At 39.7% G+C, this 23,001-nt stretch overlaps 1 protein-coding gene across 2 annotated transcripts in view; it reads right to left on the bottom strand.

The window, feature by feature from the left end:
- The window catches only part of ca14 (carbonic anhydrase XIV), a 109,180-nt gene that overhangs the window by 12,945 nt on the left and 73,234 nt on the right, over positions 1–23,001 (bottom strand). For both annotated transcript variants that reach the window (XM_042740511.1, XM_042740513.1), the window contains exon 10: positions 7,254–7,338. In XM_042740511.1, coding sequence (XP_042596445.1) covers positions 7,254–7,338 — 85 coding nt within the window. The remainder of the gene's footprint in view (positions 1–7,253; positions 7,339–23,001) is intronic.

Genomic DNA, 23,001 nt, shown 5'->3' with positions numbered 1-23,001 from the left:
TTATTTTATTTTATTTATTTATTTATTTACCACAAAGTTAGCAGAAAATGTTAATATTGGGCAGTTATCATTTTGCCATTGTTTAATTGATTTAGTTACAAATATTTTTCTAATAACTACAAATGCATTAGGCAGAATGTGTACAACTGTAAACTGTATTTGGGCATATTGTTCTCTGTCGATTATTTTAACTTAGTTTGATTTTAAAAAAAGGCTGTAATGTGTGTAGTTTTTATTATGTATTGCGTAATTATTTTACATTACTGATGTAATTATTTGTGTTTATATTTATTTATTCCTGATTGTCCCCCAACAAGTCAAGACATGGCAAGACAATATTCTTCAGTATTGTATTTTTCAAGAAGACAATATTCTTGCCAGCTTGCATTAGGAAACATTCCGGTTACTGGCGTAACGTTGGTTCCCTGAAATAAGGGAATGAGTGTTGTGTATGTGGGAAAGCTCCTGTTTTACTCTGTACTGAAGCCTGATTTGCTCACATTTGTGTAGCTGCACAAATCAAATGGTGCTTTAGCCAGAAGGGGCAGAGCAGACCTCTATATAAGCACCATGTCATGTCAGCACCTCTGAGACTTTTGGAGTCAGATTGTTCTCCTTAATCTTCCTTAAGCGTAAAGGAGCAACTGTAGAAAAGAGAGAGTCCATAGTTTCTGTTACGTCATCAAGTTGTTCTGAGGTTTTGGATATGCTAAGGAATTGGGATAAATCAGGAAGATTACTTACAAAGCAGTCTTTTGTGGTCAAAGTGATGGTTCTACCGTACTTGTAACAAGGAGTAGAATTTACAGTTTTAGCTGTTTGCACAAGACTAAATAATAGGTAGGACCACATACTCATAGGCCACTTCCTCAGACATGTCTGCAGGACATGACCAATTCTCCATCTCTCAGAGGTGCTCGAAGGAAAGGATGAATGCCAGCTGTCTTTGAGGGAGTTCCAGCTGAGGCGAGAACTGACCCCCTCCTCTTCCTCTCTGCAGGATCAGGATGGCTTTGTGGGCTCAGGGTCCAGCACTATTCGAGGGCGTCTGTGGGTACTGCTGATGCCCAGGCTCCGCTTTCTGCGGGGGCTGAGACTGCAATGGTGTGGCGGGGGCTTTCTGGCGACTAACAGTCACAAACCCATAGCGCTTGGGGAGGAAGTGATGCAGTGCTTGCAACGTCTTCTGAGCCTGAGAGAATCACTCCGCAAACCTGTCCACAGCAGGGCCAAAAAGGCCTTTCATGAAGACCGGGGAATAGAGGAAGGCCATCTTTTCGGCATTCCTTATTTCAGTTAGGTTAAGCCATAGGTGGCACTCCAGCACCACTAGGCTAGCCATTGTTTTGCTGATCACCTGAGCTGTAGCTTTCGTAGCGCACAGAGCTAGGTTGGTTGCTGTGCTCAGCTCCTTGAAAGCCTCTTGGTGTTGGCCGGACTCGTCCATGTAACAGAGAACTTTGGCCTGGAACACTTGTAATACTGTCATCGCATGCAGAGCGAATCCAGCCTGGCCAGTTGCTCCATATGCCCTGTTGGCTAAGGCCAAGGTGGTCCTGCAGGGCTTGGAACCCCAGGGTAAATGGAGGACACAAGTAAGCAGCTACCGTCTCCTCCAGAGGAGGGAGATTGCTGTAGCCCCTCTCTTCAGTGCTGTCAACAGTGGTGAGAGCCACTGTAGGGGAGAGATTAACTCTGACAAAATAGGGGGCTCGCCACTTCTTGGTGAGTTCCTTGTGAACTGCAGGCAAGAATGGGGAGGGCCTTTGGCAAGAGGATTGTTGACGGCATCACAGAAGGAACCACTTGTGCAATAGGCCATGAGCAGGTTCACCTGGAACGGACCATTCCAAGCCTTCACCGCCTTAGAGTGAACGCAGTCAGCACGCTGTCCGGTTTTGGCCATGCTGGATGAAAGGGAGGAAGGGCTTTGGGCTCTTCCTCGGAACATCCCCATTCCTCAATGTAAGACGCTGTCAAAGACATGATATTATCAATAGCAATCTCATCGACAGCAGTCTATTCCTCAGAGACACCAAAGGAAATCAAGCAGCAGAAGATGGTGTTGATTTTCCTGCATGAAGCACACCGGCGGGACGAGGCAAAGCAGGAAAGGGCACACAGGCACTGAGCTGACATGCGACATTTGCAACAACATGTGCTGGAATTTATTTTTTTATTTTTTAAGGTGCTGGATGGCCGCAGGGGAAAGCTAGTCTTCCTCTGCCAGGGACTCTTTGACAGTGTTAGTGAGCAGAGTTGAGCTTCTTTTCATTCTTTGGCTTCTTCCTGCAGAGTCAGCAAAGAGATTATCCTCATCGCTGAAGAACAAGATTCTGATGAAATGGTGCTGCAAGCTGAAATATATACAGGTTGGCTCCACCCCTTCTGGTGGGCTAAAGCACCATTGGTTTGTGCAACTACACAAATGTGAAAAAAAATCAGGCTTCAGTGCAGAGTAAAACAGGAGTTTTTTCCCTTACAAAACTTGAGAGAATGTTTGAAAAGGAACAGCGCTATTGCTTTTTAGTGACTTACCCCCAAATTTTCCAAATTTCATTTTAAATATTGATTATTGAACTGGACAGGACGTTCTTGTGCAATAAGAAATTATCAGGCCGCCACTGCTGTGTATATATGCTATATATATATATATATACGCCATTGCTGTGACGCGTGTCCCGAGGCCTCATCAGTGTCGCCCTGAAAACACATGAGGAACACCTGGGAACCTCGTCACGGGCTGATTGGTCGCGGCTGTCAGCAATTAAGCGGCGGCTACATAAGCCGCAACCACCTACACACAAGTGAGTGATCACTCCAGAAGCCTGGACGCTAATGTTATCTCTTGGTTGTTCCTTGCAGAAAGCCCGTGACCAATCAGCACCCCACGCACAGACACGCTGCACTTGGGACACCACCACTAGCAGCGCACCAGCCACCGAGGACTCCTGCACTTCCATTTCACGAGTTTGTAAACAATAAAACCACCATCCGGGGCCTTTATTGTATTCCCCGCTGTTGTGTGATTCTTCACCCCGTTACACTGGCATGCATGAAGCATGGAAGCATGAAGAATCAATAAATCAATAAAATCAATAAAAATTGAACTTTCCCCCCCTCTCGCTCTCTCTCTCTGCAGGCGGAGGCTCCTGCCCTCAGCATGGAAGAACTTCAAGCAGGTCAGCATGGAAGAACTTCTCAGCATGGAAGAACTTCTCAAGCAGGTCAGCATCTGCCAGCAACAAATTGCCGAGCACCTCGCTAGCCGTCAGGGGGAGACGGAACGCGAGCTCGCTGTCCTCCACGCGGCCCGGCATGCTCCGCCGCCTGATCCCCGCGTCCAGGCCAAAAATGCTCTTGCCAAAAATGACAGCCCATGATGATGCGGAGATGTTTCTACAAATGTTTGAGAACGTCACCCCACGAGAGGGCTGGGAACGCCAGGATTGGGCACGGCCGCATGCCCCACTCCTAACTGGCGAAGTGCAGCACGCCTATTTCTCCCTCCCACCCAAGTTCAGTGAGAGCTATGAAGAACTGAAATGTGAAATCCTGTCTCGGGTGGAATTGTCGCCGATCGCAGCAACGCAAATGTTCTTCGACTGGGAATACAACCTGCGATCGCCTGCCCGGGCCCAAGCTGCAGAACTCTCCCGGCTCGTGCTGCATTGGCTGCTGGCCGGGGATCTAACCGCTAGCCAAGTGGTGGAGCGTGTTGTCATCGACCGGCTCCTGCGCGCCCTTCCCTGCATCCAACGTCAAGCTGCAGGGATGCGGAACCCCATGACTCTCGGCGAGCTTGTGGAAGCCATCGAGCTGGCGGATGTGGCCCAACGATGGGAGACCAGGGACCAAGTGCCACCATTTCCCCGGAGGGTGGTCCAGGAGCGACGCATGCTGGAGGGCACCTTGCGACCGGTTGGCAGGCCGGCGGCTCCCACGCCTTAGGACGAGCCCATGCCCACTGAACCACCCCGCCCTTCCACGCAGACGTGGCTGGCAAGCTGCACCGTCCATCGCGCCCCGCCAGGTGGGGCTCCATGGGCGGAGGTGAAAGTGAATGGCCACCCGTTTGAAGATGTCCTGGACTCAGGGAGTGCGGTCAGAAAGAGGTCCGGCCAGGCCCCCACCCGGTCCCACACTTCATCGTTAAGAAAGGCCTGCTCTACTGTGTCGCGCCGCAAAGGGGGAGGAAAAAATCTTGTTAGTGGTACCATGAACGAAGACAGAGACAGTGATGGAACTGGCCCACTCACATCCCATGGCCGGCCACCTCGGGGCTCAGAACACCATACAGCGGATCCATGATCGCTTCCACTGGCCCCGGCCTCCTTAGCAGCCCCCTGACAGACTTGACCAGAAAGGGCAGCCAGAAAAGCCACCCTGGGTCCCTGTAGAAGAAGAGGCGTTTTGTCGGATCAAGGCCGCGCTTACGTCGGAGCCAGTCCAACGGGCCCCGGACTTTAACTGCCCCTTTCTGTTGCAGATGGACACCTCAGACACTGGATTGGGAGCCGTCTTCTCCCAAGTACAGGACAGCGAGGAACATCCAGTGATCTACATCAGCCGAAAGCTGACCCCCGCGGAACGACGCTATGCCACCGTGGAGAGGGAGGCATTGGTCGTCAAGTGGGCAGTCCTGGAGCTCAGGTATTATCTGTTGGGAAGAAAGTTCACCATTGTTACTGACCATGCCCCCCTGCAGTGGATGGCCTGGGCGATAGATACCAATGCCCGGGTAACTTGGTGGTTCCTAGTGCTCCAGGACTTCCACTTCAGCATGCAACATCGAGCGGGGACGGCCAATGCCAACGCCGACGGGCTCTCCAGGATTTGTTCAGCTTTCGTGAGTCTGTCAGGGCTACATAAGCCGCCGCCACCTACACACAAGTGAGTGATCACTCCAGAAGACTGGACGCTAATGTTATCACTTGGTTGTTCCTTGCAGAAAGCCCGTGACCGATCAGCACCCCACTCACGGACACGCTGTACTTGGGACACCGTTACTACCAGCGCACCAGCCACCGAGCACTCCTGCACTTCCATTTCAAGAGTTTGTAAACAATAAAACCACCCTCCAGGGCCTTTATTGTATTCCCCGCTGTCGTGTAATTCTTCACCCCGTTACAAATATATATATATAATATCTATATATATATATATATATATATATATATATATATATATATATATATTATGGGTTACATAGACTAGTCGAGTGATCGACTACTTTAACCACTAGTCGGCGCTGTTGGAAATAATCGACTACTCGAGTATGCATTAAGCATAATGCATGCACAGTTTGCCTACAACGCAAATTGTAGGATTACAATATTGCGTGTAGCTGTTACTTTCTATCACTTTCTCTGTTACATGTAAAATTAAAATATGTAATTTAATAATTAGGGGTGCGCCCAAAGCCGAAATGGCACGGATAATGGCTTAAAAAGCGAATAACGGATAACGAATAATTCTGTCTGAATATTCGTCTGAGGCTGGAACACTGTGCTGTTTGCTAGATAACAGTTGAGCCAGGGGATCAGCGCTATATTATACACAGACCTCTAAAGTCACGCAATAGAGTGTGTGAAGTGAATGAATATAAACTTTATGAACGAAAAGAGCACATTGATGTTGCCTCTCCGCGCATCTCTCAGAAATCAGAGCTTGGCGAGAGTAATATCACCTATAATAATACATCATACACGGTCTATTATTTGTATATATTTAAAAGGCAATGATTTAAACCGTATGCTACGAAATGATACATGAATGAATGGAATAAACAGCGCGCTCACCAATCAAACAGCCGCGTTGCGCGTCTCAGTCTCTCAAAAACCAAGCCAGTTCTCTCTCTTAAAAGTAGGCTAATAATCAGCTTAGATGCAGATAGATTTTCTATATTTGCTTATTTATCTTTTGCTGGTTTGCGTGGCACACGCACATTTGTTTAGTAAGTTCAAAAAGACTCGCTTAGAGAATTCTGCGTAATGAAAATGTGCGCCTTGAATTCGTTCAGTCGCGTTCAAATGATCACTAAACGTTTGTCATGACATCTCTGCTTATATGATTTATTTATTTTTTGAAATTAATAATTATTTTACTTTAACGCAGCATATTTGTTCAGTGATAACTACGGGGAAAAAAGATAGTCATAACGGTCTTATCAAGTAGTTAACTGTACGACACCTGGTTTTATCCGAAAACAGATACTTTTGTGACTGTTACAGATACAAATACTGGCTGTTACATGAAAATTAAAATATGTAATGTCATAATTAAAAAGTTTTGACAGTTTACATATGTTATGTAATTGTTGCATTAGGCTATTAATTAATTAGTTATCAATAAACGTTTATTAATTAGCTATTTAATGTCTATTAATTTACAGTAGCATGAACCAAGAGTAGTCAAGTAACTCGAGTATTTTTTAAATAAGTAATCGACTAGCAGAAATCAGTAGTCGTGCAACCCCTAATATATATATATATATATATATATATATATATATATATATATATATTATATATATATAATATAATGTATAAATATATGTATAAATATATTTATAAATATACATATAAATATATTTATTTAATTAAAAATAATGTCTATAATGAAATGCTGCATTATTTTTATGTGCCACATTCTGCTTGTTGTTCTGAATATATATATTATACATGTTAGGTGAGTGTGAAAACCAGATAAAAAGAAAAAGTAAGTAAAAAACAGGATATTATTTGAGGAATTACACACATTTACAGATAATGCATTTTTGGCAAGTTTTGAACTGCACACATGATTGTGTGTAAAGGCCCGTTCACACCAACGACGATAACTATAAAGGTAACAATAAAGATACAGTTCTAAAAATCGTTCTCAATATTAAAGAATAGCATAGTTCACACCACAACTATAACGATAAAGGCTTAGAGAAACGATATCATTGGAATCACTTTCAGAACGATTTTTTTTCCAGCTCATGGACGATAAAAATATTGACAGCTAATCAAAATGCAACTTGCTGTAACGACCACGATAATTTAAAGAGGCAGATGCACGTGCACCAGAATAAACAGATGATATCATCTACTGGTGTGGACGCTAATATCATTATCATTATAGTTATCATTCTTGGTGTGAATGGGCCTTAACAGTGCATGTACAAAAGCTACTGAAGACCATTACATACCATCTCCAGCCAGCTTTTTAAGACACATGAGAGATGTTTGGATTGTTAACATTCTTACCGAATAGTTTTCACAATAAAGCAGATGATAACAGCCAAGCCTATACATCCACACAGAGATCCGATCACAATAGCTGCGATTTCACCTAGACAGAGACAAGATGTTAAATTTCTCAAGAGAACTGATTAAAAAAAAAAAAACAATAAAGACAGCAGTTTAATAATTAGTGCTGTCAATCAATTAAAAATATTTACCAATTAATTGCACATTTTTTCGTAAATGAATCGTGATTAATCTCACCTAACATTCAAGTATTTATATATACTTTTATACTGCAATCAAATTAATGTAGAAACAAAAAACTGTATATTTTTAATATTTCTTTAATGTCCTCTTTGTATGACTGAATGCTAGTATCACTGATACCTACTGTATACTACTGATTTGTTTTACTGAAATTTAACCATTGATAGCCATTCAACATTACAGCATAATTAAAAGCTATCAATTTTAACATTTATTAGACTTTAAAAAATAACAACTTCTAATTTAAGTCAACTTAAAACAACCTTCACGTATACCCATTATAAAAAAATGTCATATTTACCTGTACCTTATGGAAGCATATGGGTAGCAAAATTCATTTTGAAATGTAATATTCAAAATGACAATGCAATATGTAAAATGGTAATGTATTTCTGTATTTAAATTTACATTTTTTCATACATATGTGGAACATTTAGTGCAAAATTAAAAAATGAAAATTAAATTATCCTATACATATGTGCAACATTTAGAGCAAAATGAAAATTCAATTACATAATTTACATTTGCCATTTTCTACACTAGTTTTAATATATATATATATATATATTTTGGTATTGGTTTTTTGTATGGCTAACACTTTATAGTTATATATATATTACCATATATATATATATAATATTCAAAGCAAAAACCATATTTTAACACTTTATAAGTTGAGATTGCATTTTCAAAATTAAAATGAAATTGTATTACACCAAATGGATTAAATATGTTAATACAGTCACATGTCCAAGCAAAAACTGTAGTAAAATTATAATTTAAATTGATTAACATTTTTTCCTACGTAGTGCATTTAGACTTACGGGTAGCTGACACTTTTGAGATTGCATTTTCATCGTGTCCCATACTGGGTAACAGGTAGTCGCATATATATTTCAGATAGTATTAATTACAGTGTTATTTAAGCTGATATTGAAGGTTTAAGACATTTAAAAAGTAAATACTAGTCACAATACATTTGTTTGAAAAATACACGCATATGCAAAAAACATTTCAGTTTGTTTAAAGTAATAGTTTAAGTAACTTAAAGATTAATTCACCGGCCACTTATTGTGTTTGGAATGAGGAATTGGAAATTGACAGGACTCTCTGAAATGGAACAAAATGGCGGCGCCCGTCAATTGATTAATGGGTTTCATTCGACCAAACACACTATTTGTTACAAGGTAGGTAGTTCATACAGTAGTTGGCCAACCAAATTAAAAAAAGCTTTTTGCCGCTGCGAGTGTTATTGTGCGGTGTGCGTGACAAGCCACGTTGCCATTTTTGCCGCTGCGAGTGCTGCCGCCGCCACGTCTGCAAAGTGCATCTGCAGCTTTTGACCGCTGAGTGGCGCTTTAACCACATTCGCGTTTTTGAAAGATTGAGTCAGGGAAAATTTTAGAAAATCACTGTAGTTAAAATATTGAATATTTACAGATGAAAGTTTAGTACTTATGAAGTTATGTGCATTTCTTAAAATGAATTTAAGCAGGATAAATGTCAAGCCTCTTAGCTTCATAGTATTACACCATATTTTAGATTTGAAAATTTTAATAGGTGTTTAGTATTATTTATATAATATGAATTATGTGTTATATTATCCTAAAGAAATGGTAATTTACTTTGTATCGGAGCATTAAAAGTGGTAGCCTATTTTAGTGAGCTAGGCTACATGGATTTATATGCAAAATGTCAATATTCTCACATATTAGGCCTATATTTGTCACAAATACATTTTTAATTTATATTGTAAAATTCCTTTAATAAAACAGCATGCATTTTTGTCACACACATACTTTGTTATTGGTTGCCTGTCCTTTATTTTGACAGATAACTTCTTGGGAAAAAGATATGTCTGTACAATGATTAAGAAATTGTTGCGTGTTTTAAAAATGATTTCCTTTATTTTAGTAAAATGTGAGACACTGTATAATTTCGCTCCCATTATTTAGGCCTAACTAAAACAAGAAACAAATAAATTAAACCTGCACGTTTTAGCTAAATCCTTGAAACTCTGAAGAATGGATGGATTAATAAAATGTCCTCACGTTTAAACTCAAGTTCTCTCATTATAATCAACAAAATGCACACGATGTAAAAAAGAGCTTCATTGATTGACCACTTCAGTGATTTTAAGGGAGCCTTCTTTACTTGCTTTCATACAGTTTTAAATGCAGACACATTTAAATGCAGGAGTGTATCTTATTCCTTAAAATATCAGATTGCAAGATTTGCACGGTGCACATGAAGATGAGTGTGATGCTCAGCATTTATTCTTATTTGTCTACTTATTTTATCTTCATTACAAATCTTGTTTGTTTTTTTTTTTTTGTTTTTTTTTGATAATTGCATGTAAAAAATGATTTACTTTGTAATGCACATGCAAAATGTGAAACTTCCATATTCACAGTCTATAGCATTTTATAATCATTTGTACAATAATATTTAACTTAACCTGCTTTATATCTTTATTATTTAATGCAAAAGAGATTTATTAAAACAAGTTTATAAGAGTCATGCATCCGTTTAATCAAGAACAACTAATAATCAATGAATTGGAGAGACATCTGCCATTAAATCATTTTAAAATGTCAAATAGCCTTCAATTTACAGGTTAAAACTGCATCTGTCTTGGTTGTAGACTTATGAAGATTATTTTTTTAATGCAGATCCCGTACTGTAACCAAAACAAAATGTGCTCTATTATTATGCATATTCAAGTGTTTGTGAGAAAATTATTAATGCGCACGCATGACAGGGAGGCGCCCTCGAGATCATCTGATTTTTTTTCTGATTATGAAATAACTTAAAATTAGGGTGCCTCACATACATGAGAAATATATCTTCAGAAAGCTTGAAATGTCTACTTTTAAACGAACCAATTCAAAACTAAAGCAAATACTCCCTGATTATGCCCATCCTGTGGAGATGAGAGACAGCACTGTGAATTTCATCTTGCAGCTGACAAGAAAACATTTGTTTATCAATAAATAATTCAAATGTCTACTTTTTCACAATTATTAGGCTACTTCTGCCTGTGCTTTGTGGCAAACTTAATGCATGTGGTTGAGCATGGAATATATTAAAGCTCATTATGGATTATAGATGTTAATATAATATAAATGTGCGATTAGTTGAATAATGACTTAAATGAATGACTAGGCTATTAGTAACTAGAAACATCGTACGTGGGGGGCAAACCTATTAAATACCCTCTAGTCATCTCTGTTAAAGTTAAACAAATACATTAAGAACAAATGTTTTAGTCTCTTTGTAGATGCATGTGTCTTTTGCCAGTTTCTTTGTCTCTCTCTCAGAGGCCCCTCATCTGTCCTGAGGAAAAAAAAACATATTATATTTTAATGTATGTAATACTCTGTATACAGTTGCAAAAATGACAAAAGCCAAACCAAACGAGGCATTTGTCCTACTTTGCCTAAACCTGCTCTGCAAGTTTGAAACCCTCATAAGACACTGTTCATATAAATAGCAAGAGATTAACACCTATATTTCAATCCCCACAAGCTATACAGAAGTACCCCCAAAAAAACCAACCCCCTCCAGCTGGACTGAATTTGGTCTGTTTTTTGGCTGTAAGGAACGGTGTGTTTTCATGCTACTGGGTTGAAATGTGCTGTCCGCACTCACAGCAGCCCTACTCTTTTCCATAATAATAACAAATTCTGAATTGATAATCTTTTTTTTTTTTTTTTTTTTTTTTTTTTTTTTTTTTTTTTTTTTTTGCGAAAATCATTGTTATTTGTGAATGAGGCATTTGAGGAAGGCTTTAAGACCAAGCGGAATCCTCTGCCAGCTGCTCCCACTTCACATCCAGCACGAATCGCGCTAACCGCACCGAGTTCATTTAGTTCATCTTAAAAAAACAGTTTGAGCGAATGCAACTTATTGATCATAAGCCCAACATTTAGCAAGGCAGGAAAACATTCAGTCTACCTGAAGGAAGACGTATTTCATTGTAAGTCAATGTTGTTAAATAGAGAGTTAATAAAATAATAATAATAATAATAATAATAATAATAATAAGGTAGGCTATTCTTAAACTTGGACCTCATTATATTGAAGTACAAATCTAAACACCAGAAGCAACCTACACTCTCTAAGTATTCTTTCATTGAAAAGTATTCATTTTATTTATTCACAGGCTATATGGTTGAAATGATATTTTAGTTCAAAACTTTAAGTGCCATTGTTTAAAAAAAAACTGCTTTCTTGATTAACGTTTCATAGACCTTCAGTTGTTATGCTTTAAAATTCCATGCCATTTGTAATTTCACAGTATTTTCACCTGCTAAATTACAGCCCTTGTAAAGCCACAGTTCTATAATGGTAAAATTCACTCAGGCCAATGGCATTTTTGTATTAATAATAATTATTATTATTATTATTATTATTTAGAATAATTGTACATAAATGGGTGAAGCAAAAACAAATATGATTATTTCTGATAACTTTTTAACTGCAGGCAGAAATAGGCCTACATTATTGTACGTTACAAATATTTGGTCCCTTATTCTGTCCCTTATTTTCTTGAAGAATAAACACTTATTTTCTACAAAGAATAATATATTTTCTTAAAGAATAAAAGAGAAAGAATCACAATTAGCCCTTATTTTCAATTTCTGAAGTTAATTGGCAACCCTAATGATAATGTTATTATCTTTTGACTCCCCTGACAGTGGCACCTTACTCAAAAAAAAAAAAAAAAAAACCTCAGTTGTAGGAGACAGTTTCGAGCGAATAATATATTTAAAAAAGAAAAAAAGTGTGTGCTTTGTTTCCGAAATGGAAAACGAACACAGCTCGTTAACACAATGTAAAAAATGATATGATGAAAAGTCATGATAACATATATTTAAGTTAGGCTACTTTAATTCACAGTAATAATTTAAGCAATTTAAAGCTTTTTTTAATGTTAGATTCAACTTGAATCTCAATACTATTAAACTGACTTTAAAATCTCAAGGAGTTTATAAGTTGAAACGGGTGAAAATTTTCACAGTGCATGTTAAATAGCCTAAATGAACTTTGATTGCATGTCACCATGAAACTTACAATATAATTTGATTGTTTTAAAATTTGTTTTTAAAACCTTTATATCAAGCATTTTAATTTGATTGTTTTAAAATTAACTGTTCCTGTGTAAAATGGGGCACGAGCGCACGAAGTGAATGTGCATGCACAATTTTTAGGGGGGAAGGGTTATATTTTGTTTTTTAATGGAAAAAAAAACTGGATAAAAACATACACGAAACTTGTAAATAGTTAACAACATAGTCTAGATTGGGCCCAGACTCTGTTTTTAAGTATACTATAATGTTAATTTGTTAATCCACAGTAACACATTTTAACCGATTAATCGCCTATTTTCATTTGCTGCATGTTTTTTTAAAACATGCTAAAAATAAATTAAGTTTTTGAGAGGAAAAAAAAAAGTATAAGTCATGTATAATCGCATTTTATTACATTCAGAAATAATAATGGCAGGCCTAATAATGTTATAATGTACCAACAGGATATTTTTTAGTTCCCCTCACTTTACAACAAATCCTTTAAATTTAACTATCGGAACAGAACAAGAATTAAAAATATATAATTGTAATGGATAAATATAATTGCAGTATATAATAATATAGGCTTAGCTATAAACAAACAAACAAAAAATAATAATAATAATCATAATTTAAAGCGAAACATAAGGTAAGGTTAGGCTTACCTCTTTCATTTGGGACAAATCCAAACGTTTCCATATTCGTGATGTTGCCCATTTTGAAGCTAAACTATTATTCATTGGGTAAAATAGGCTTTGTAGTTCAGCGTTTCAGTATCGATGGGAAAAAAATAATCATTTTGAGCAAAAAATATGCCAAAGTGGACCGCAGCTCACGCCGAATGGCACGGTGAATGGCTGTTTCCAATGAATATGGGCGCGTGAGGCACCAGCGCGATCAAACAGCTAAAACAGAAAATACTCAATTTTTGGTCAAACAGAAAAGGCATAATTTGAAAAAGTTTTTCTTTTTTTGTTGCCAAGAACGAACTGAAATGAAAACATTTACCTTTTAATCTGTGTATTTATATATTCCCGTGCCTTTGCGCCACCTGGTGGTAGTTTCGCAAATAACTTCAACACGCAACTGACTTGCAGTTAATACTGCGGCCCTGCGGCAGCGGTACACGTGGCAGTATTACCCATTTTGGTTGTCCACCTACTGTAGGTTAATATATTTGCAATACAAAAGGAGTATACACTACTGAAACAGATCGATTGCAAATATTAGTTGTATAGTGTGTTATATATACGAGTAAATGTTCTCAGTCAGGAAACATTGCAGCAACACTCGTGTGATTACTTCTCCCTGTTTTCTCAGGGCGTTACATTTGGAGGCACTGCTGGGATCGTTGACTGGGGCACTACCCCTAGCCTGTAGGTGGAACCCCTTTTGTCAATCATTCCCCCAAAAATTAATCCAGCATCAGAGGAAGTCTAGCAGCAGGAAAGTGGACATTGTGGTTTTCAGACAGTCACTGGTAATTTGCATCCTGAAGTGAGCTAAGCGACCACTAGGGGGCAGCAAAAGCCAGTTAAGTCAGATAAATCTCCACTCACTGCTACTTTCACGGCTTAAAATAGAGTCTGAATTGGAAAAGCTTCAGTTAGAAATTAAAGGAGTGCTATACAGATTGACTGTAGGACAATTAATTAGAGTATGCACTCCACTTCTGATTTCGGGGCCTGAAGACAAAAATGTGGCTGGTAAAATTTGCAGTCAGCTGATTTCCCATATCATAAAGCACCTTGAACGGGAAGAACTAACTGACCTAGAGGATGAGGGCATGTCAGAACTCCTCAATTTTCAGGAAATAATAGAATGAAATTCCAAATCAAACTGATGAACAGGAAAAAATGCAGAAAGAGGATGAGGCACTCAGACTATCATTAGAAGAGAAAGAGAATGCAATGCGGGACTTAATAAACAGAAACAAAAATCCCTCTTCAGGTGTCAGTACTCCTGTAAAGAATATGATTTTAAAAGATTAAAAAATAGCTGGCCAAATAGGTGAAAAAGGACAGAACGATAAGCTAACCTTTTTTTTAGCCTGGACAGGCAGACTGAAAATGGGCTTAGCCGGAGTTATCCAGAACACAACGTCATTGACGCTGTAATCAGTGCAATCACACCAGGCCTACAGTTACAGAGTTACCGGGAAGGGAAAGAAAATCTTACACTGCCTGCCCTTCGCAGAATACTCAGGTCCCACTACCAAGAGAGAGATGCCACAGATTTATACAAAAAAATCAATTCTGAGGTCCAGAGCAGTAAAGAGTCCCCTCAAAACTTTCTGATAAGGGCAATGGATCTGAGGCAGAAGATACCGTTTGCTTCTCAGGAAGCTGAGTCAAGTTTAAAGTACGATCCAGCCTTGGTTCAAAGTCTATTTATGCATACTGTCCTGACTGGCCTTCAGTATGACAATATTAAAAGTGACCTACAGCCTTACTTCTTGCAGGCTAACACCTCAGATGAACTCCTGCTGGAGAGAGTTAATATTGCCTGCGCCAACGAAAAGGAGAGACAGGACAAAAAGAAAAACAGTGCCCCATCACGAGTCACTAATGTGAGTATAGTTCAGTCCAGTGAGGTTGCGATGAAAAAAAAAAAAAAAAAAAACGCACCATCCAGCAAAGCACACCCCCTCTACCCCCTGATTTGTTATGTGAAATCAAAGAAATGCATTCTGACATGGTACTGCTGAAAGAACTGAAAGTCGAGGTTTCTCTCTGGCATTTACAAAGAATGCCAGTGAGCCCACTGGCCTGTGCACAAAATGGATTGTGGGCCACATGCTTGTTCAAGTGTTAAGAAACAAGTTATACAATTGCATGGAAAATCTGGGAAAAAGGACGTTTTTTTTTTTTTTTTTTGCAAGAAACACAAATACAGTAAGGGAGTTAGTAGGGAAGAAGTGTCTTTTCCGATGTCTACTCCATGGCCAAAAGACACAGGTGCTGTGGGACACAGTTTCACAAGTTTGTGCTATAGATGAGTCCTGGAAACATAACCACTTACCAGATGTGCCGTTACAAGAGATAACAGTGCTAATTGACTCACACGACCCTTTGCAACTTGAAGCAGCCAATGGGACAGCAATTCCATATGTTGGTTTGCTGGAAGTACTCTTTCAACTTACTGCTAGTGATGATGAATGGCTGATACCCGTTCTAGTGTTAAAAGGCAAACAGCAGCAATGCCCTATTTTTTGATTTAACGTTATTGAACACATTGTGCTACACAGCCGAGGAGACCAGGTAGAGCCCAGAGACAAAGAGGAGTTGGTCAAGGCAGTAAAAATGGCAATCCCTCATTTAAAAAAAAAATCAAGGCAAAATTCTTCATCAGTGCAGTGAGCCAAGAACATCAGCGAATCAGTTTGCCTAAATGTAGCTCCATTCAAATCGAGTGTCGAGTACAGGCTCTACCTTTTAAAGAGGATACGACTCTGATTTTGAGCCCAACAGGAACTCGCAGTGGCCTGAAGGACTGGAATTTTGCAATACCTTGGTGTCAGTAAAGTCAGGAATGGTCCCAAAAATAATTCTCATCGTGCAGAATCTCACAAATCACAAAATCATACTTCCAGGAAGAACTGTTATTGGATCTGTACAGTCAGTGAAGTCAGAGTATCCAGTTAACATATTTAACAACAGTCACCTACCCATTCCATCCATCCATCACCTCCAAGCTCAAGCATCCAGTGAAAGCACCCCCGCGCATGAACAATGGGACCCTCCTATTCAGAGGCGGATCTACGGGGTGGCAAAGGGTGGCAGCTGCCACCCCTGGGATACAGTCTTGCCACCCCTGTTGGGATACAGTTTATAAATCAGATTATATTTTTTAAGTATATTTTATGTTCATAGCCTACACGTTGAAGGCCAAGGAGACCCGCACCAAACTCCTCTCAAACAGAAATCGCCGATTTAGAATCCCCTCCCAGTCACAATGGTTTCACCCATCACCAGCACGGCAGCGACCCCTGAGAAATTTCACCAGTCAGTGGCAGCAGGGCAGCCTGGGCAGGCTGCACAGTGCATCTGTCTGCAGTATGCAGTGTCTCGGAGAAGAGAGGTTGATAAGCAGTTAACAGTGAGTTTAGAGGTAAGTTTGACACCAAGTCGAAAAAGTCCATAAGCAGACAGTTAACCCTGCAACAACCACATTGTTACGTTATTTACATCCGCAATACTTTGTTGTCTCATCAAATTTTTCTATGATCGTCAGGTCAGATAAGGGTCTAATGTAAGTCTAGCTCTTTGTGTGTGTTTAAACTACTGCTGTCAAAAATTTTTCGTATGTTTTCTGCATACAGTATGAAGCTTCACAAATGCCTGGCATCCATAAATGTTTATCTTGGGCTGAAATGCCCAAACTATAGTTAATATGAATTCCATAGTTCCTGTGGATTTTGAGGTCTTGCCTCAGAAAATTGTGTTTTTAATGTTTGCCCTCATGTGATCAGCAGTTTAAAGTGATCAGCAGTTTAGAGAGAGAGAGAGAGAGAGAGAGAGAGAGAGAGAGAGAGTGTGTGTGTGTGAGAGAGAGATTATGAATGACATTCTAATGTACATTTTAAATTGTTGTAGGTTATATTGTAATAAATCCAAAAATAATGTTTGACTAAAAAGGTACTTCACTGAGTCTTTATTGAATCAGAGGGAAATGTTTTGACAGTCATGGTTATCATTGCAACAATCCTGCATTATAATCTTATTTCAATCCAGATAACCTAAATCTATTGATGGCTTATGTTGTATGGCTAAATCTGTCCATATTTCCTCAAAACTCACTAGAAGACATCATTTGAGGGGTCTTTTTTTTAAATCTCCTGGGGAGCATACCCCCAAACCCCCCAAGAATAGCTTTTTCACACAGTACAATTTAAGTATAGACTACACAGACTGTTGATAGTGATTACACAGAGAAAGGGTCCACAATTCACAAACTAAGACCCACACCATCCAAAAACCCAGCTACTTCTCTTATTTGACTCCCACTCCGTGTAATATAGTGTAGAGAACAAAACACATTCAATGAAAACCGTAGCATTTTAAATTATGAATAATGTCCATAGCCCCCCTCCTGAAACCTCATGCCACCCCTTTGCCACAGCAGGAAAAAATCTCTAGATCCGCCACTGCTCTTATTAATCTCACACACCTAAATGAGCAACAGAGACAATTAGTCACTCAAATGTTAAGAGAGGAATCAGGATCATTCTCCAGGACTGATGATGACATTGGTTGCATACCAAATCTGCAAATGAACATTTCACTAAAAGACAACGAACCAGTAACAAAAACATATCTTTCTGTGCCAAAGCCCTTGTATAAGGAAATGAAAAACTATTTGCAGGACTTGATAGCACAGGGATGGGTTGAAATACCTATCTCTTCTTATTCCTCTCCCATCGTCTGAGTGACAAAAAAAAGACAGCACCTTATGTTTATGTATCGGCTACAGAGAACTTAAAAGAAAGACTCATCCGGATCGCCACCTGATTCCTAGGGTCCAAGATGTAATGGACAATTTGGGGGGAAACACCCTCTTTTCACTGCTGGACCAGGGTAAGGCATATCACCAGGGATTTATGGCCAAAGATAGTAGACATCTAACAGCTTTTGTGACTCCCTGGGGCCTATATGAATGGGTGTGTATCCCATTTGGACTTATGAATGCGCCTGCAGCATTTCAGCACTGCATGGAGGAATGTTTAGAGGGCTTAAGGGATGAAATATGTGTGCCGTATCTCAATGATGTTCTTGTGTTCAGTAGGACATTTGAGGATCATGCTAACCATGTCAGAAAGGTGTTGCAGCGGCTGAGGGAGCATGGCACAAAAGTAAAACCAAAAAAATGTGACATGTTCAAAGCTGAAGTTCGGTACCTTGGATGGATAGTGTCAGCGGAAGGAAATAGGATGGACCCCACTGATACAGCTGCAGTAAGGGCACTGAAACACAAAAAGCTCTAAATCCTTAGAGAGTGGGACAAGCTGGAACTTCATGAGGACGGGATTCTGTACAGAAAAACGGCAAGCAGGAAACAACTGGTTCTTCCAGGACAGCATATAAATACAGTGTTAAGAGAACTCCACGATGAAATGGGCCATCAAGGTGTAGACAGGACTACATCACTGATACGGGACCAATTTTACTGGCCATATATAAAAAAAGAGATAGAGGATTGTTATGAGAAGATGTGTGTGCCTTAAACACAACAATCCCCACCATGAAACAAGAGCACCACTAACAAACATTGTCAGCACTCAGCCGTTTGAACTTGTGTCAATTGATTTTCTACACCTTAATAAATGTAGGGGTAGCTATGGGTATATTCTCGTAATTATTGACCATTTTAAACGCTTTGCGCAAGCTCATGCTACAACGTCCAAATCAGGCAAAACAGTTGCAGAAAAGATTTTCAATGACTACGCACTGAGATTTGGATTCCCAACCAGAATACATCATGATCAGGGTGGTGAATTTGAAAATCAACTGTTCAAACAACTGAAAGAATACTGTGGAGTTGCAGGGTCGAGCACCACTCCCTACCAGCCTTAAGGGAACGGACAGGTCAAGCGTACACTGCTCCAAATGTTAAGGACCCTCACAGTGAAACAGAAAACTAGCTGGAGAGATTCATTAAACAAACTGATCTATCCATATAACTGCACTCGCAGTGAAGTGACTGGTGTTTCACCTTTTTATATGTTGTATGGGCGCTCCCCACGTTTGCCAGTTGACATGTTGTTCAGGTTGAATCCAGAGCAGGGAGACAGCAACCATCATATCTACATGGAAAAGTGGAAGCAGGGCATGGAAGAAGCATATGAGATCACAAGAGAAAATGCTCAAAAAGCTGCATTGAAAAACAAGTGTCATTATGACAGTACGGTGAGAAGTTCAGTACTACAGCCGGGTGATCGTGTGTTAATCAGAAATCTGACACTTGTGGTGGCCCAGGGAAACTGAGAAATCACTGGGAGGATACTATCCATATAGTTGTTCGTCAAGTAAGTAAAGACATCCCCGTCTATGAACTCAGACCTGAGGAAGGGAGAAAGAGATCAAGAACCTTACATAGCAACCTCCTTCTCCCCTGTGACCACCTACTTGTAGAAATGCCAGTACAGACTCGGACAAAGAAAAGCAGCAAAATAAAAAAAATGAAGAACCGGAACAGCCAGAGGAAGAGGATGATGATGATGATGAGTATTATCCAGTGCTAGTCCAGCAGCAATCCAACTCTTGCTCACCTGAAACAGAAAACCCTGTGTGTATTGATACGCCCCTAGTGCAAGACCAAGTGGAGTACTGTCCAGAAAGGGAGGACAGTTTTACTGAGGACCAATCTGTAGAAAACATTACTCATCTGCGCCAAGTAACTCCAGTGAGGGAGAATTCCAGCGACCTCAATGACCACGTAAGTGACCAAGTGTTTTCACATATGATAGACTGGGCACACCAACATGTTATAATATGAGTGCACAACCACATCATACAAACTTTGAAATGCTATGGACACCCCACAGTGTTTTTATATCCCTTTTTCCAGCTCTATAGACACAGAGTTTAAAGGCCTGTAATAGTAAACACCCCCCTGAACTGAACAGATGCATTTAGCACACAATGGACTGTTAAACACAGCGTTCACATTCCAAGAGACTGTTGAACATGAGCTACAGTGGGTACGGAAAATATTCAGACCCCCTTAAATTTTTCACTCTTTGTTATATTGCAGCCATTTGCTAAAATCATTTAATTATTTTTTTTCCCTCAATGTACACACAGCACGTCATATTGACAGAAAAACACAGAATTGTTGACATTTTTGCACATTTATTAAAAAAGAAAAACTGAAATATCACATGGTCCTAAGTATTCAGACCCTTTTCTAAGTATTTAGTAGAAGCACCCTTTTGATCTAATACAGCCATGAGTCTTTTTGGGAAAGATGCAACAAGTTTTTCACACCTGGATTTGGGGATCCTCTGCCATTCCTTCTTGCAGATCCTCTCCAGTTCTGTCAGGTTGGATGGTAAACATTGGTGGACAGCCATTTTCAGGTCTCTCCAGAGATGGTCAATTAGGTTTAAGTCAGGGCTCTGGCTGGGCCATTCTAGAACAGTCACGGAGTTGTTATGAAGCCACTCCTTCGTTATTTTAGCTGTGTGCTTAGGGTCATTGTCTTGTTGGAAGGTGAACCTTCGGCCCAGTCTGAGGTCCTGAGCACTCTGGAGAAGGTTTTCGTCCAGGATATCCCTGTACTTGGCCGCATTCATCTTTCACTCGATTGTGTAGCGTGAACCAGACAAATTAAAGATTCGATCGGGAGCCTGGTTGAAACGAGCCGAATTCCACAGAAAGGCAGGATGTTGTAAATCAACTCCCAGCACCACAGTCTGATAACCAACTCTTTCACAGAACAGCTTTCAACATTAACACCATTAAAACAATTATTGACAATTTCAATTCGAAGAAGAGATTGTCTAATTTGGGGCAAGTAATCGAAGAGATGGACAATCTGACCCTCAAATGTAAAGCCATGAGAGTAAACAAGATCGTTGGATTGACTTCCCCCCACCTAGCAGAACCAGATTGAAATTCCTAAGGAGACCTGTTAACCCCTCTGGTCTTCACAGGACATATCCTTACTCCCCAGAATGGCACAGAGAATGCCTTCCAATGCATATATGCACCAAAATGAACTCAAAAAAGACTTCTAAATGGATATCAGTCCATTGCTTAACTCCATATCATACATGAACCCACACATTTGATTATAATGTTTCTAATCACTTATTGTGTATGTCTTTTTTAAATAACTCTTGAATAGCTTAAGGGATCATATTCATGTTTAGTATGTGTGTGTTCGAATCTTCTTGCTTGAAACGTTTCTGACCATCAGTTATTTGTCAAATGTATCATATTCTTGTTATAGGAATCATGTCCAAATTATACCCTGCAAGAGCGGGAAAATTCGGACCACGTGCTTGATAAGATAACATATGATTTATGAATGGGTGGGACAAACATTGCAACACCCCGAGAAAAGACAATATCTAATTGGTCAAGACAACAATTGAGGTGTGGCCAAAATGCCAGTTTAAATACTCAAGACACCATCAAATTTTGCTTTTAGCTTTGCTTGTAGTTTAAGCTTTTAGTCATGCTTTGTCATCACTTTTAGCGTTCTTCGAGCGTCGTTCCAGCGTGCTTCGGCCTGCACGCCTGCTGCTACTTAGCCACATTGAGAAGAAACACCACCTAGTCTCGTCAAACTTTACTTCTGTTCTTTTACTTTAGTTTCTTTTCTTTTCCATTTGAGAGTTCGTGTTCTGAGTTATGTTTTGTAACGCCGTGTCTCCGAGTTTGACCTTGAGTGCCCGTTCAACTTCAGCCAGCCCACAACTCCGCATCTTCAGCCAACGCCCAACCACGGGCTTCCCAAGACGTCACTTCAACGACTACTGAACTTCCAGCCAATCAGCAACTTCGGGAAACCCCCTTTTCAGCGACAACAAAGGGAACCCCGTTAAACAGGCAACGCAAGTAACCTCCAGACTCACATCTGTACTGGTGTTATCTAATATAATTTTAACCTCATTGAGGAACTCAGTGCGAGGGTTAATTAAGTGATTAATGGTTGTTCATGTCTATGCAATTTCACGTATTGCTGTAAACTTGGGATTTCACATTTTCATCCTCTTAAACTCATTCTTTCCTAACTTTCTATCTTCCTGCAACTTGTGTGAATGTGTGAGTGCGTGTGCTTATGTGTGTTAGATTAGTTTATATGTCTTAGATTTATCTAATAAAGCCTTATTTATATTGAAAAGAGAAGTATCTTGTGTTTTGTGCTCACAAGTTAATGTCTTAAACTGCCGATCTTGTTACTGTGCTAATTAATAGTGTTTTCACTATACTTTGGATATTTTATATCCAGCGCAGATTTGATGTTAAACGGCTCATTCAGTGAATCGCTGGCCGTTTCAATGATCAGCCGTGAAACAGTGATTCTGTTCAAATTCCCTTTAAAATCTTAAATGATTCCCTTTGAGCTAAATTGACCTGTTTCCCTTACAATTGCAACCAGTCGTCCTGTCCCTGCAGCTGAAAAACACCCCCACAGCATGATGCTGCCACCACCATGCTTCACTGTTGGGACTGTATTGGATAGGTGATGAGCAGTCCCTGGTTTTCTCCACACATACCGATTAGAATAAAGGTAAAAAAGTTATATCTTGGTCTCTTCAGACCAGAGAATCTTATTTCTCACCATCTTGGAGTCCTTCAGGTGTTTTTTCATGTGTCTTGCACTGAGGAGAGGCTTACGTCGGGCCACTCTGCCATAAAGCCACGACTGGTGGAGGGCTGCAGTGATGGTTGACTTTCTACAACTTTCTCCCATCTCCCGAC

The sequence above is a fragment of the Cyprinus carpio genome, chromosome B16 (assembly GCF_018340385.1).
Source record: "Cyprinus carpio isolate SPL01 chromosome B16, ASM1834038v1, whole genome shotgun sequence".
NCBI lineage: Eukaryota > Metazoa > Chordata > Actinopteri > Cypriniformes > Cyprinidae > Cyprinus > Cyprinus carpio.
Note: the sequence above shows the minus strand (reverse complement) of the source record. Positions and strands in the feature narration are given on the sequence as shown.